The 13,398-nt window shown below is 43.0% G+C and overlaps 1 protein-coding gene and 1 long non-coding RNA gene across 5 annotated transcripts in view; one reads left to right on the top strand and one right to left on the bottom strand.

Annotated features, from left to right (window-relative positions):
• LOC309515731 overlaps positions 1 to 13,398 on the bottom strand; it is a 606,047-nt gene that overhangs the window by 461,262 nt on the left and 131,387 nt on the right. The window lies entirely within an intron of this gene.
• JCAD (junctional cadherin 5 associated) overlaps positions 1 to 13,398 on the top strand; it is a 76,000-nt gene that overhangs the window by 53,040 nt on the left and 9,562 nt on the right. For all 4 annotated transcript variants that reach the window (XM_082193741.1, XM_082193740.1, XM_082193742.1 and 1 more), the window contains one exon: positions 9,206 to 9,563. In XM_082193741.1, the coding sequence (XP_082049867.1) occupies positions 9,265 to 9,563 (299 nt within the window). In that variant the 5' untranslated portion in view covers positions 9,206 to 9,264. The remainder of the gene's footprint in view (positions 1 to 9,205; positions 9,564 to 13,398) is intronic.

Raw genomic sequence — 13,398 nt, forward strand, 5'->3', positions numbered from 1 at the left:
ACTGTGTTCCTTTTGTTGTTAGATTGTACTTCTGGCCACAACTGAATGTGTGTTTTGTTTTTCTCCCACGTCTTCTCCTCCACCCCCATCCTTTAAATAATATTTTTGTTATCCGTGAAAAAACGAGAGGGCGGGGCTTGGGGGGATAGATGTTGCATTGTTTTTATTATATTTTCAGTTATTTATGCAACTCCAGGGGCACATCAGCAAGGAACATCCGCGGGTGGTGCCTAATAAATTAAAAGTGTTGTTCTATCGTTCTGGAGAGTACAAGCACATTTGTTTTGTTTGCCTTTTCTCAGAAAAAAATAAATTAAGTCCATAAACAAGATGTAATTTTATTTATTTATTAAATTTATATACGGCCCTTCCAAAGGAGCCCAGGATTACATATACAACTTTTAAAAACATTATTTTGAAGTTTCCTTTACACCAAAACTTAGGTTAAATAGATTACCACCTCCCACGTCTTCTGCCAAGGGGCATTATACAGGTTGTTATCTTCATACTCTCTTGTGTGTCGCTTTACACACAATGGAGGAAGTGTGTGTATGCATGGAGGAAAGTAAAAGATGAGGCACAATGTCTAGGTAGACAAAATCCATTAAATTAAAAAAAAGTCATGCTGAAGTTTCATTGATGATGAGACTGCAATTAGTCACTGCTAACTTGTCATATTGACCTCTGTGAGACAAATATGACTAACTTTTACCTGGATTTGGGCCATATTTTTTTTTCTAAAGTAGAATCTGAGGGTCTCAAAATGCCAAATTATAAAGGCTGTGCTCTTTCAGTTCTCAAAATATAGGCAATTCCATTATTTGTAGCATTGTGGGTCGGAAGAACACCACCCAGGAGCATCCAGCATCTACCCTAACATCTCTGCTCTTGTCCCTGACAACACACTGATGTCTGTTGTTGCTGCTGTATATGTACACAATATAGTGATACCTTGGGTTAAGAACTTAATTCGTTCTGGAGGTCCGTTCTTAACCTGAAACTGTTCTTAACCTGAGGTACCACGTTAGCTAATGGGGCCTCCTGCTGCTGCCGCTGCGCCACTGTGCAATTTCTGTTCTCATCCTGAAGCAAAGTTCTTAACCCAAGGTACTATTTCTGGGTTAGCGGAGTCTGTAACCTGAAACATCTGTAACCTGAAGCGTATGTAACTTGAGGTACCACTGTACTAAATATTTTTGTATAGATATGTGTTACACATTGTCCCCTTCCCCTGCCCCCTGAAATCTCTTCTGTGGATTAGCGACTTCCATTTAGATTGTGTGAATGTGTGGCTTTACAGACATTGCTGAACTCCCAGCTCCCATCAGCCCAGCCAGCATAGCCAGTGGTCGGGGGTAGTGGAACCTGGAGTCCATCACTGTCTGGTGGGCTAACAGCAGGCATAGGCAAACTCGGCCCTCCAGCTGCTTTGGGACTACACTTCCCATCATCCCTGACCACTGGTCCTGTTACCTAGGGATGATGGGAGTTTTAGTCCCAAAACATCTGGAGGGCCAAGTTTGCCTATGCCTGGGCTACAGGTTCCCCACCAGGCTTGATTCAGATAATAAATGTTCAGACATTTTTTGTTGTGCGAAAACTGCCTTGAGAGAAACAGCAATGTGTTGAGATGAACAGGCAGGCAAGGAAATTTGGCACCGGAGAACGACGTGTTGTTTCCTTTGACATTCCCCTCCAGGCATCTTTTTCTTCTTTTTGCTCACTTATTAGAGAGATAGGAACTTAGGAGAACGGCCTGAGCTGAGTGCTTGCCTGTAGCACTTCTGCATCAAGTGACATTCCTCTTAGCCCTCATTATGGCCTTAATCCGGGGGAAGGCATGAGAGTGATTCCTCCTCTTTGAAACAAGTCATCTTAGTGAGTTGCAGGAGAAGGGGGGGAAATCAGTAGGATGAGGGTGATCTCATTGCTTCCTCTCTTTTCTGCAACGGCTGGGTGAGGAAGTCCTTTTTAAAATATAAGCATGTCCAGTGTAGCTTGGAGATAGCTAAAGAGGGTCTGGCTCATGTTTCCACAAAACTGCTCTGGCTTAAAGTTTGACAAGTCGGAAACTCTGGGGAGATAGCCAGCATCCTGAGGAAGCGAAATCGGCTCCGAAATCTGTGATGTCATTGGCAAACAAAACAAAGGAGCCCCAGGAAGGTACAATGTTTTCCCAGCCTTTTTAACTCTTGCATCAGATTAGAAAGGCTGCACATTCAATCTCAGCCAGTTTCTGATGGGAAAGACCCGGGGTCCACACTGTTCGTTTTCTGGCTTTGGTTGCTGATCAGTGGGCATTTGCTTTTAATGCGCACTACATTGCCTGCTTGAGATTATAATTATCAGCCCCTCCAGATGTCCTTTTTATTGTGTATTCATGATGATTTGCATCCGTGGTGGTTTTGGGGCAGTTATACGTGTTACAGAAAGCTAACCCCATAACTGCTGTCAATAAAGGCTTAGTGGATCTTTGTAAGGTAGAAGTTCAAGACCTTAAGAGAGGTGTAGAATAGTGAATTAGAATGTTTAGTACAGCTTAAACAATGGAAAGAGGCTTTATAATTTGTATGGAATGTTCCTTTAGATTTGAGATTGGTCCAGCAAAATTTAATGTTTTGGGTATATTGGACTCCACAACCAATGTGGAGACAGAGGTGGGAGGTGTAAAACTGAAAATGCCTCTTTGAGGCATATGATGTGGGCTTGTCCAGTGACATATTCTTTTTGGTCTGAACTCATCCGTATCAATTGTGTATTGGCGAAATCCTAAAGGTTTACAGATGTTCATGTACTTTGAAATGTCATTCCTATAAAATGGGGATTAGCAGCAGGACAACAAAAGCCCTTAAAGTTGCTAGGAGACTTTGAGCCTGGAAGGATAAATATCTACTGTCATACAATGATCTGAGGATCTCATTGCCCTGGCTACATGTGAACGTTATTTCCTATAGACATCAAATTCATGTGGATATCTATGTGGACATTTGGAGGCCTTACATTAATTGATATATTTAATGGATGTACTGACAGTTACTGCATCCTTTTTATATGGTCTTTTTTTTCTTTGTTAAATTTGCAAATTAAAAATTAATTAAAAAAAAACAAATTTTCTCACAGGATGGTATCAAGGCAATACTGCTTTCAATACAGTTTGTGTTTGTAAAGCTTTTGGGGCAGGCATACAAATTATTCCTAATCGTTGCATGTCCTATAGCTTCATGTTGAAATCCTGTAATTTTTCATACCACAAAAATTAGGGGTTTTGTTTATTTTTGCCCCACTTTTGCTGTGTTATACACTGGGGAAGCATTGCAGAACAATGAATGCAGCAGAATGATGTGCACATGGGCCAAGATAAATCCATCATGGTTATGAAGAGATGCTGCAGAAAACACTTGCAAAAAAATAATAATAATCACACCATTTGAGGGTGGGGAATCTATGTCAAATGGTATAAAGGGAGCAAATGAGATCACATTGTTTCCATGTGCTGCTCCCTGCTTCTGTAAACTGTAGGAAGTTTTAGCGACATCGGATTTATTTCTGTTTGAAGAGAGAGTAGCGGTGATTGTGGACATTTTTGTGATAGCTGCTTGTTTTCAAAAAGGTTGAGTAGGAGAGCAGGCAGGCAAGCAGACTGATGGTACTAATTTTGAATGCAGCATCAGTTCAGTTCTCCAGAAGCAAACCATAATGTGTATGGTTCCTTCCCGCTAGCTCATATCTCCCTTGCCAGAGAAACATTCCAACTCTTCTAGCCTCCACCCGTATGTATGTGGTGTGCCACAAAAATTACCTCCTGCCATAAATACTTACTCGAGCAAGGCTTTCTGGCTAGCAAAAGCGATTGAGCAGAACATCTGCTGCTGGCTCTAGAAAAGTCCACTGACCATTAGCAAACAGTCCACTGTTCAAAAAGATAATCTTCTCTCGTAGCTTTGACACAGTTCAAACAATCCTTTTGTTTCACCATCATTTGGAGAGCTGCAAACGAGTTGCCTTTCCGTGTCATTTGGGAGGCGATGAACAAGTTTCCTGTTTAACACTTTGAATATCATTTTCTGGAGCACAAAGGACCTGTTGGGCATGTGCAAGACAAGAGTTCTTGTGCCAATACAGAGTTCTGCAAATATTTAAGAGATTGAAGTCTAGCCAGATGGACTTGGGAATCAGATCAGAAATGCATGAGTCTGGGTTGCCTGTTACTTGTTTCATTGTTTCTTATCCTGTGTATTTGTGTGTTTCTCATCTCATGTTCAGGCTTAATTCCACAGCGTTTAGAACTACAGAGCTCCACTGGGGCAGGCTGGGGGAGAAAGACATTTTTGACAGGGCTTGTTTTTTTCATTTCATGAACTTCCAAAGCCAGCAATACACATCTAAAAGTACTGATACTGCAATCACCCCCCTGCGGCTTTGGCATTTCAGACCAGAGTAGGAATTCAGCCAGGTATTAGCACACACTCATACTGTCCCTGCTATTGGGTTTGTGAATGTGTGTTGAGTCAGGCAACACCTTCACTGAGGGATCTTTCCCGTGTACCTTCCATGTTTAGAGAATGGCTACATAGCAGTATGAGCCAGAACCAGCTTGCTGTATAATATAGAGATCCATGATGCAATTATATTTATTTGTAAATGATGTAGCTAGATTTGGGATCAATATAACCAATCTGGGGGAGTAGGGAGGGAATAAAAGGTTGAATATCTGATACAATGGCCACAGTTTACTTGTATTGCTCATACTAACTATGGCTTAGGGAAGGGGGGGATGTACAGGGACATTGTATAATATTTAGTTTCCATATAGTTCTACTCTATGGAAAAAGAGACAGAGTGGGGTGGAGAGAGAGAGGACAATGAAAGCAAATAACATGCCTGCCAAGCTCAATTACAAAACACATAGCAGATTATAAGACTGCAAGTGATCTTATTGGTTGTAAGTCATTTTGGGTAGCCTTGAGCAAGATAAATGACTAACAAATGTAATCATCATAATCGTCATCGTTGTATTTTTGTTATTTCAGAACCTAACACAAAGAATGACATTTTAAAAATAAAGTTCTTACTTCCTTTTCTGCTGTCTCTGTTTTTCTTGTGTGCAAATGTAAGTTAAGAGCTATGCTGACGCAGCCCATTAGTCCATCTATCTCCATATTGTCTGCACTGACTGGCAGCAGCTCTCCAGGGGTTTAGGCAGTGAGTCTTTCCTAGCTGTACCCAGATTTGCCCATGATTAAGTTGGGAACTTCTGCATGCCAAGCATGTGCTCTGTAGCCCTTCTCATTGAATTCCATTTCAGCACATATTTCAGTTCTCTATTTCCAACATAAACCTTCACATATCCCTGGTTCCATCCCTTCCCTAAGAATCCTGGGGAACATAATTCAGGGAGTTTAAGGTATCTAACAGAGAAATCTCTGCATTCCCACTGAACTACAGTTCCCAATGGTTTCTTGTGGTGAGCTGCAAAAATGATGGTGATGCTATACTTATTTATACAGCACTAATCAGGGTGCTTTGCATAAATTATCCTCACAGTATCCCTATAAAGTGGGTCCCTATGCTGCAGGTGGGGAGGCTGAGAGAGAATGGTTTGCCTAAGGTCATCCACTGAATTAGGGGCAGAAGTGAGATTTAGCTGCTTTACTACATCAGTTCTTAAGTTTATATTAACAGCTCAAGTTTGGGTCTGTTTGTTCTTCACACTGGGGTGACCTCTTTCCCCTTGGCAATATGAAACCCAAGGTACCATTTCCAGCTTCCAAGATGAGAATCCTGCTCCCAAAGAGACTATCTTTGACTAGTTTGTGTCTTTCAAAAAGTATTTGTTTATCACCCTTCGCCACTAGCTAGCCAGGTTTCTTGAAAGTCTGCATGGTTATCCTGGGATGGTTTTCATCACCTTGCAATTTTGCCGCTAATGATTTACTTCCACTGCCAATTCTTGGGGTCTCTCAAGAGCTTCTTAGATCCTATTTTCTGCCCAGGCAACAGTGTGTCAATGGCCAGAAAATGGACACTGCACACACAACCATTCCTGTTAATTTATATACCACCAGGAAAAGCACATTTCTTCCTTGCACCTGTGACCTGTCAACACCATGCTGTTGTTTTACGGTGCTCAAAGTGGATCTTCCTCTTGGAGGGCGAATTGTTCTAGCAGCCAGCTGTTCGTCCATGTTCTGTACTTATGAGTTCCTCGCACAGTCCCAGGTGTTTATGCTTGAAAAAACAATTAGGGATGGAGAAATAATTGCAAGTTGCCCTGAACCAACCTCCCCATCTGTTAGAAGACTACTCCAGAATTGGCAGTTCTTCCTTCTCTTTGCCACCTCCCTTCAAGAATGGAACTCCTTGCATTTGCAGCGTCTGCTGAAACTGACAATGACTTGCTCCTGTGTGGATTTGGCTGCTTTCAAACTTCTGCTGTGCCTCCGAGGACTACTTGGACTAGTTCAGCTTATCCCTCCAGGTCTCTCTAGCTGGTCCTCAGGCCTCTCCTTAGCCATAGCCCCTCTCTCCAGGCTGCCTCCTGGACAGTCCCTGTTTTACAGCCTCCTCGGATATTTTTGCTTGGCTGGCACATATTCTTGAATTCAAATAACGCAACTTCTTTGCCTGGATGGAGTACAGAGAAGGGAGTGTCGAAAGTACCCTAATGTGAAAAGAGTGGAGTTTTCCATTTGTTGCTCTACGCACTTTTGTCTCTGGCCCCACCTGTTCTGACATGTGGCCCCACAAAGGTTGCCCAGAAAGGAATGTGGCCCTTGGAATGAAGATGGCTTCCTGTCTCTGGATTAGATTAGTACTTCCCAAACTTGGGACTCCAGCTGTTTTTGGACTACAATTCCCATCATCCCTAGCTAGCAAGACCAGTGGTCAGGGATGATGGGAATTGTAGTCCAAAAGCAGCTGGAGACCCAGGTTTTGGAAACACTCAACCAGATGGTGGGAGTGATCCTTTTCAAAGCAAAGATGGTCATGCCATTAAACCACAAAAGTTGATTCTGCATTTGTGTGTGTTTAAATCCACTGTTCAATAAACCTTGTGTGACAAACGTAACTGTTAGACCAGTCTTTGCTAACCTGGTTCCCTCCAGATGTTATGGACTGCAATTCCCATCAGTTTCAGCCAGCAAAGGCTGTGTAAAACACCTGTGAATTCAGACATGAAGGAGATGTTAATCTTTGCAGTTTTGTCCTCATTCCCCACATACGTTTTCCCCTTTAGGATGCATAGGTAAAGGTAAAGGTAAAGGTACCCCTGCCCAAACGGGCCAGTCTTGCCAGACTCTGGGGTTTGTGCGCCCATCTCACATTTATTGGCCGGGGGCCAGCGCTGTCCGGAGACACTTCCGGGTCACGTGGCCAGCGTGACAACGCTGCTCTGGCGAGCCAGAGCCGCACACGGAACGCCGTTTACCTTCCCGCTGGTAAGCGGTACCTATTTATCTACTTGCCCCCGGGGGTGCTTTCGAACTGCTAGGTTGGCAGGCGCTGGGACCGAGCAGCGGGAGCGCACCCCGCCGCGGGGATTCGAACCGCCGACCTTTCAATCGGCAAGCCCTAGGCGCTGAGGCTCTATCACCAAATGGCTGTGATGTCCAGCATGGTGAAATGGCCATCATAGATCAGACTCTCTAGGCCAGGGGTCAGCAACCTTTTCCAGCCGTGGGCCAGTCCACCGTCCCTCAGACCATGTGGGGGGCCGGACTATATTTTTTTGGGGAAATGAACGAATTCCTATGCCCCACAAATAACCATAGGCGCTGACTCCATGGGGCTTGAGGGGGCCCGAGCCCCCTCAAAAATTCGTTTGGGGGGGCTCTGCCCCCCCAATAATCTCCGGCGCCCCTCCAGCAGAGCGCCATCGCTGCCCCTCCCCCAGCCCAAAATGCACAGGGAGGGTCGGGCTGCATGCCTCCTGCTCTCCCTCCCGAGCAAAAGCTCCACCCAATTTCCTTTGGAGCTGATTAATAGGCGCAGCACGCTCTCCCCTATTCGCTCACGAGGAGGCGGCGCCACTTTATTTGCATATTCATGAGCTTATTTATTATTCATGAGCTTTCCCGGGGGCCCCCAATATTTTTTATAAGTCCGCGTCCCTGCAAATAAGATGCGTTTTAAATAAAAGCGCACATTCTACTCATGTCAAAACACGCTGATTCCTGGACCGTCTGCGGGCCGGATTTAGAAGGCAATTGGGCTGCATCTGGCCCACGGTTCTTAGGTTGCCTACCCCTTCTCTAGGCAAAGCCTACCAGGTGTCTGGCATTGCCTCAGTGGCATCTTTTTGCAAAGGACGTTTCATTTCCAGGTGCAATAGCTAAGGGATGCCCATGCACACGTAAATCTCCTTTTAGAAAGCAGCTGCGGGGAAAGTAACATTGGAGTTGGCTTTGTGGTCTTTGAATTTCCAAAGTCCTGTCTTTCCTTTTTTCTTTTTGTATTGTTGGCTTATTTCAGGGCTGAGAAATGCTATGAACCTGGGTGTCTATGAAGTTCAAGTGGGCATCTAGGCATTTGGTAATTTTTTCCCCAGAGCTGCAGAGGATTCAGGAAACAGCACAGCAAAACAAGTGGGTAGACCCAGCCACATGCAGCCAGGAAAGACACATGACTTATGCATGGACCTTCAAGTTGGTCATGCTAGCAGAGGCATTTGATGTGGTCGACTCTTGAGTTATTCAAGTGTATCATTGCTGGGCTTTTGCCTTTGAAATGTGCTACCAGTGTTCTTACATTATGCATAAGGAAGAGCTACAAAATGTATAAAATCTCAGCCTTTTATACTAGTCCAAGACCATTCAAGACAACTTTTATCTCTTTGCCATGAAAGATCTTTCCAGATGCTCTGGATTAAAATCCCACCTCAGTCATAGACTTGGTAGACAAGTACAGAAATTCAGGGATCACAATTCATTGGCACTCAGCCTCAATTCCCTAAGTATGTAACAGTAGCAGCGTACCTAGCATGGAGATTGCAAGAAGTAACCAAATAAAGATGGTAAAGCACACTTTATGTTAACAGAATTCTATAAATTAATATAGATTTAATGGCGATTTAATGAAATCTCTCTGCATGCAGTTAGATCTTTTATATATGTATATATAAATTTGGGCTGGTTGTCTGCTTTGGAGTTGGATCAATATGCCTTTCTATACTCACACAAGTCCCTTGCATTCTCTTTTTTTTTAGTGATGGGCCCAGTTCGAGAGACCTTCCAGGGGTACCAAGGTGAATGAAGCCAGTGCAACATGTTCAGCGTAGAAGATCTCCTGATTTCCCATGGATACAAATTGTCTAAAGCCCCCACCAATTCATTTGAGAACAGAACTGATGGATTCCAGCAAGAGATCACAGATAGGAGAGTTGGTCATAGAACTGTGAATGGGTTCCCGACAAGCTCTGGAGCCAGTGTTGGCAGCAAGAAGACAGTAGCTAAAAGCTACCTGAATGACAATGAAGCTAGGCATGCCATCCAGGGGAGGCAACTGGGTCCCAGTTACCATAAAGACTTCTCGAGTTTGGCTAATACTCATGCTTCAGAAGGACGGTAAGATCCCCACTTCCCAGGTTTTCTTAGACATGTGCAAAGCCAAGCCAAAGTCTCAGTTTAGCTTTCCAACAGCCTTGATTATGTTAAGAGCAACTATTAATTTGTTCTGCTTGTGACCACTTCCAGCCTTGACAACCAGTGGTTGTTTTTGCTAATAATACCCTCTTTGTGTCTAGCCCTTAATCAGAACAGGACAGAGAGAGACTTTGGAAAGATCCAATGCATCTCTAAATAAGTGAGTTTCTTTGCTTATTATGCGACCAGTCTGTTGGTGGTTCTAGGTGAGTATCTCAGTAAGATTGTGATGCAGAGGATGTCCAGTCGGAGATTGGATTTTCTTGAGTTGGCTTGTCAAAAGCTTGGAGGACGGGGAAATAAGAACTGAGGAATGTAGGATGGTATGAACAGCTGTCTTATTCCGTTGGTCCATCAAACTCAGTATCGTCTAAACTGATTGGCAGATGCTCTCCATGGGTTGCAGGCAGAAGACACCCCCATCCTTGCCTGTAATGCAGGGGGTTGAATCCTGAGATCTTCTGTATGCAAAGCAACCAGTGCGGTCAGGCCAGGATTGGTGTTGCGTGCTCAGACCGTCCTTCTACCATGAGCAACCTGGCCACTGAATTCTGCGCCAGCTGAAGTATCTGAATCAGCTTCAGAGGTTCCTCTTTTAAATTAATACTTGATCAATGCCATTAATCAGTTAGTGCATTTTGCATAGTGAGCTTTAAAAAAATGTTACAGGAGTAGAATGGGTAGATAAGAGAAAGAGAGAAATTGCTTGGGGAACCATATTGAAGTAAAGAAAGAAACCCTTCTTCTTCTTCTTCTTCTTCTTATTATTATTATTATTATTATTATATAATAATAATAATATTTGCGCCCCACCCATCTGACTGGGTTGTCCCAGCCACACTGGGTGTCTTCTTCTCAGTACATATTTTACCTCAGTACAGGTAGATTCAACCCAAACTCAGCCTTTATATGTTGCCCCCTTTTAGGGCGCAGACGTTCCTTTTAAATTAGTTTCATACCAGTGAAGTCAGCTGTGTGTGTTCTGTCCAAAGAGGGTGGTCTTTTCTCGGGAGCATTTGCGGAAAGTCTCGTGAAACTAATTCCACCCTGTGGATAGCTTTGTCACCACTTCAGAAAATGGTGCCGCTGCAGTTGCGCTTCCCTGTGGCCAACTGTCCATGCGCTTTAGAACTGGGACAAATCGTCCTGGAAGGGGTGTGTTTGTGTGTGTGTGTGTGTGTGTGTTTGGCAGAAGACACAAAGCAACTCCGCTCTGGCAGCCGTCTGCCAGCAACAAAATTTTGAACAAAAGGAAAGGCAGAGATTATTTTAAGGGACAAATGCTGAAAATACAGGTTGTGCTCAGACAAAAATGGAAACAAGCACTTTGGAACAAATGCTTTCTCTCTCCCCCACCCCACTGTCACTCCCTTCTGCTAATGCAGGACCTTAAAAGTGTTTCGATCCTGGTTAAGTAAATGGAACCCACCTCTAGGTTTCAGTGCAGTGTTTTCCATCACTTTTTTATTTCTTTCTTTCTTTTAATGTGGAAAGCAGTTTGTGCAAAATGACCTCGATGCAAAAAGAGTGACAGCTCAAGATAGAGACAGCTCGTTTTCAAGTCTTCCATCTCCTGTTGTCATTCTGGGAAAAGGCTGCAGTGCGTAGTTAAACTATGGCACTCACTCCCACCGGAGGCAGCGATGGCTTTTAAAAAATGGATTGGACAAATTCATGGAGGAGATGGCTATTGATGGCTACTAGTCGTGATGGATCGCTAGAGGCAGTAATGCCTCCAAATACCAGATCATGGAAACCACAGGAGAAGAGAGTGCTCAATTCCTGCTTGTGGGTTTCCCATAGGCATCTGGTTGAAAAGGATGCTGGACTAGATGGACTTGATCCAGCAGGCTCTTTTTTATTCTTAGCTCACTAGTAGAGCCTCTGCCTTGCACACAGAAGGTCCTGAGTTCAATCCTGGCAAGTCCACGTGGTCCTGGGAGAGAGCCATTGCCACTCATTGTAGACAGTGCTGAGCTAGATGGATGGACCAGTGTTCTGACTCAGCTTCCCATGTTGTATACAAAACCTTAAGATTCAGGTAGGTACCTGTGTTGGTCTGACGCAGTCAAAATAAATAAAAAAATTGTCCAGTGCCACCTTATAGATCAACTAAGTTTGTTCTGGGTATAAGCTTTTGTGTGCATGCACACTTCTTCAGATACTTATACGCAGAACAAACTTCGCTGATCTCTAAGGTGCTACTGGACAATTTATATATATATATATATATATATATTTCAAGTGCGTCAGACCAACACGACTACCTACCTGAATCTAGAATCATGGAAGGCACCACATTGAGCCACATGAAATGGAAGTCCATCTGGTATCTGAAGAAGTGTGCATGCACACGAAAGTTTATACCCAGAACAAACTTAGTTGATCTCTAAGGTGCTGCTGGACAATTTTTTAATTTATACAAAACCTTAAGATACAGAATGATCTGAAGGCACACGAGGATCCAGTCAGCAGTTGGACTAGAACACCTGAGAATTCTCTGTGTGCCACCTTGAGCTCAACTGAGGAAAGGCAAAATAACTAATGTAACAAATGCATCTTGTATTAATCATTCCTCTCTTTGTTTGACCTTCTTGCTTCCATGGATAGAGCTCTCCAGTCTTAGAGTATTATTTAGCAGGTCATAAAAACACACTTTCTACACCTTTTGATGGACTGCGTTAGAACATCCTCTGACCTTTAATGAAATTGACACAAATGTGATAATTTCAAAATGCTGATGGTGGTCAATTGCACACTTCATTTAAGTGAGAGGTCCTGGCTCTAATCCAATCCATACTAAGCATTCTTGTTCATGGTGTGATTTTATTTATATAGCCTGGACTAATCTTGTACGTTGTTGACATGATCGTGCTCTCATTTCTGGCCCCTGGAAGGATGTAATTTTCCATCCTGAACATTTTGCCCAGATGATTTCATTTAATCTTTCTGATGAAAATATATATTACCTCAGTTTGGTCTATGAACAGTTTTGCTTGATAGGATGAATCTATGCACGTAACAAAAGTGATTGAACAGTGCTTAGAATGAGGATTATTGGCAGCCAGATGTGTATGTGTGCATTTCATTTTTTAAAAAATAATAATCTTTTTTGGGGGTGCATTACATTTTCAATTTTGAATATTTCTGTTTTTAAGAGGAGGGGAGTCCTTGGGTTCCCCATCCATGGACAATTCTTCCTCTCACTCACGTACAACCTCCACACATTTGGATTGACAGGAATGGAAGAAAACGATCCTATCTGAGCTATATTCTTACCCTGTCAGTGAAGTTTGATGTTTCTTTTGGCTTATACTCAATGGCAGTTACATGTCTGATCCTCCAATTTGCAGGAATACTAACACTGCATCTTGATGTGCTATAGAGAGTTGACAGTTTTAGGAATTTGTATGGATTTCTCACTAAGAGACAACTCATAAGTTGTACACTTCCAATGTAGAAATCACTTCCATGTTAAGAAATACCATGAAGTTTAGGAAATGTGATTATGCAAAGGAATGTTATGCATGCAGTTTTACAACATGTATGCACTGCAGTAAAAGAAAATGTCTTGTAAGTAAAGAACTCTTTTGTAGTTCCTCATAGAAAGATCACGTGCATCATATCTGTGGGGATGTTGGGATTAGAAACAAGCTCATGATTCTGGGTGGCAGAGATTCTATTTTTAATTATGGAGGAAAAGAAAGCATGTTTGTTTGATTGTATGGGCCTCTTTAGTAAGATTTCATTTTGTTTT

The sequence above is a fragment of the Podarcis vaucheri genome (genome assembly GCF_965113315.1).
Source record: "Podarcis vaucheri genome assembly, chromosome: 12".
In the NCBI taxonomy this organism is placed as follows: domain Eukaryota; kingdom Metazoa; phylum Chordata; class Lepidosauria; order Squamata; family Lacertidae; genus Podarcis; species Podarcis vaucheri.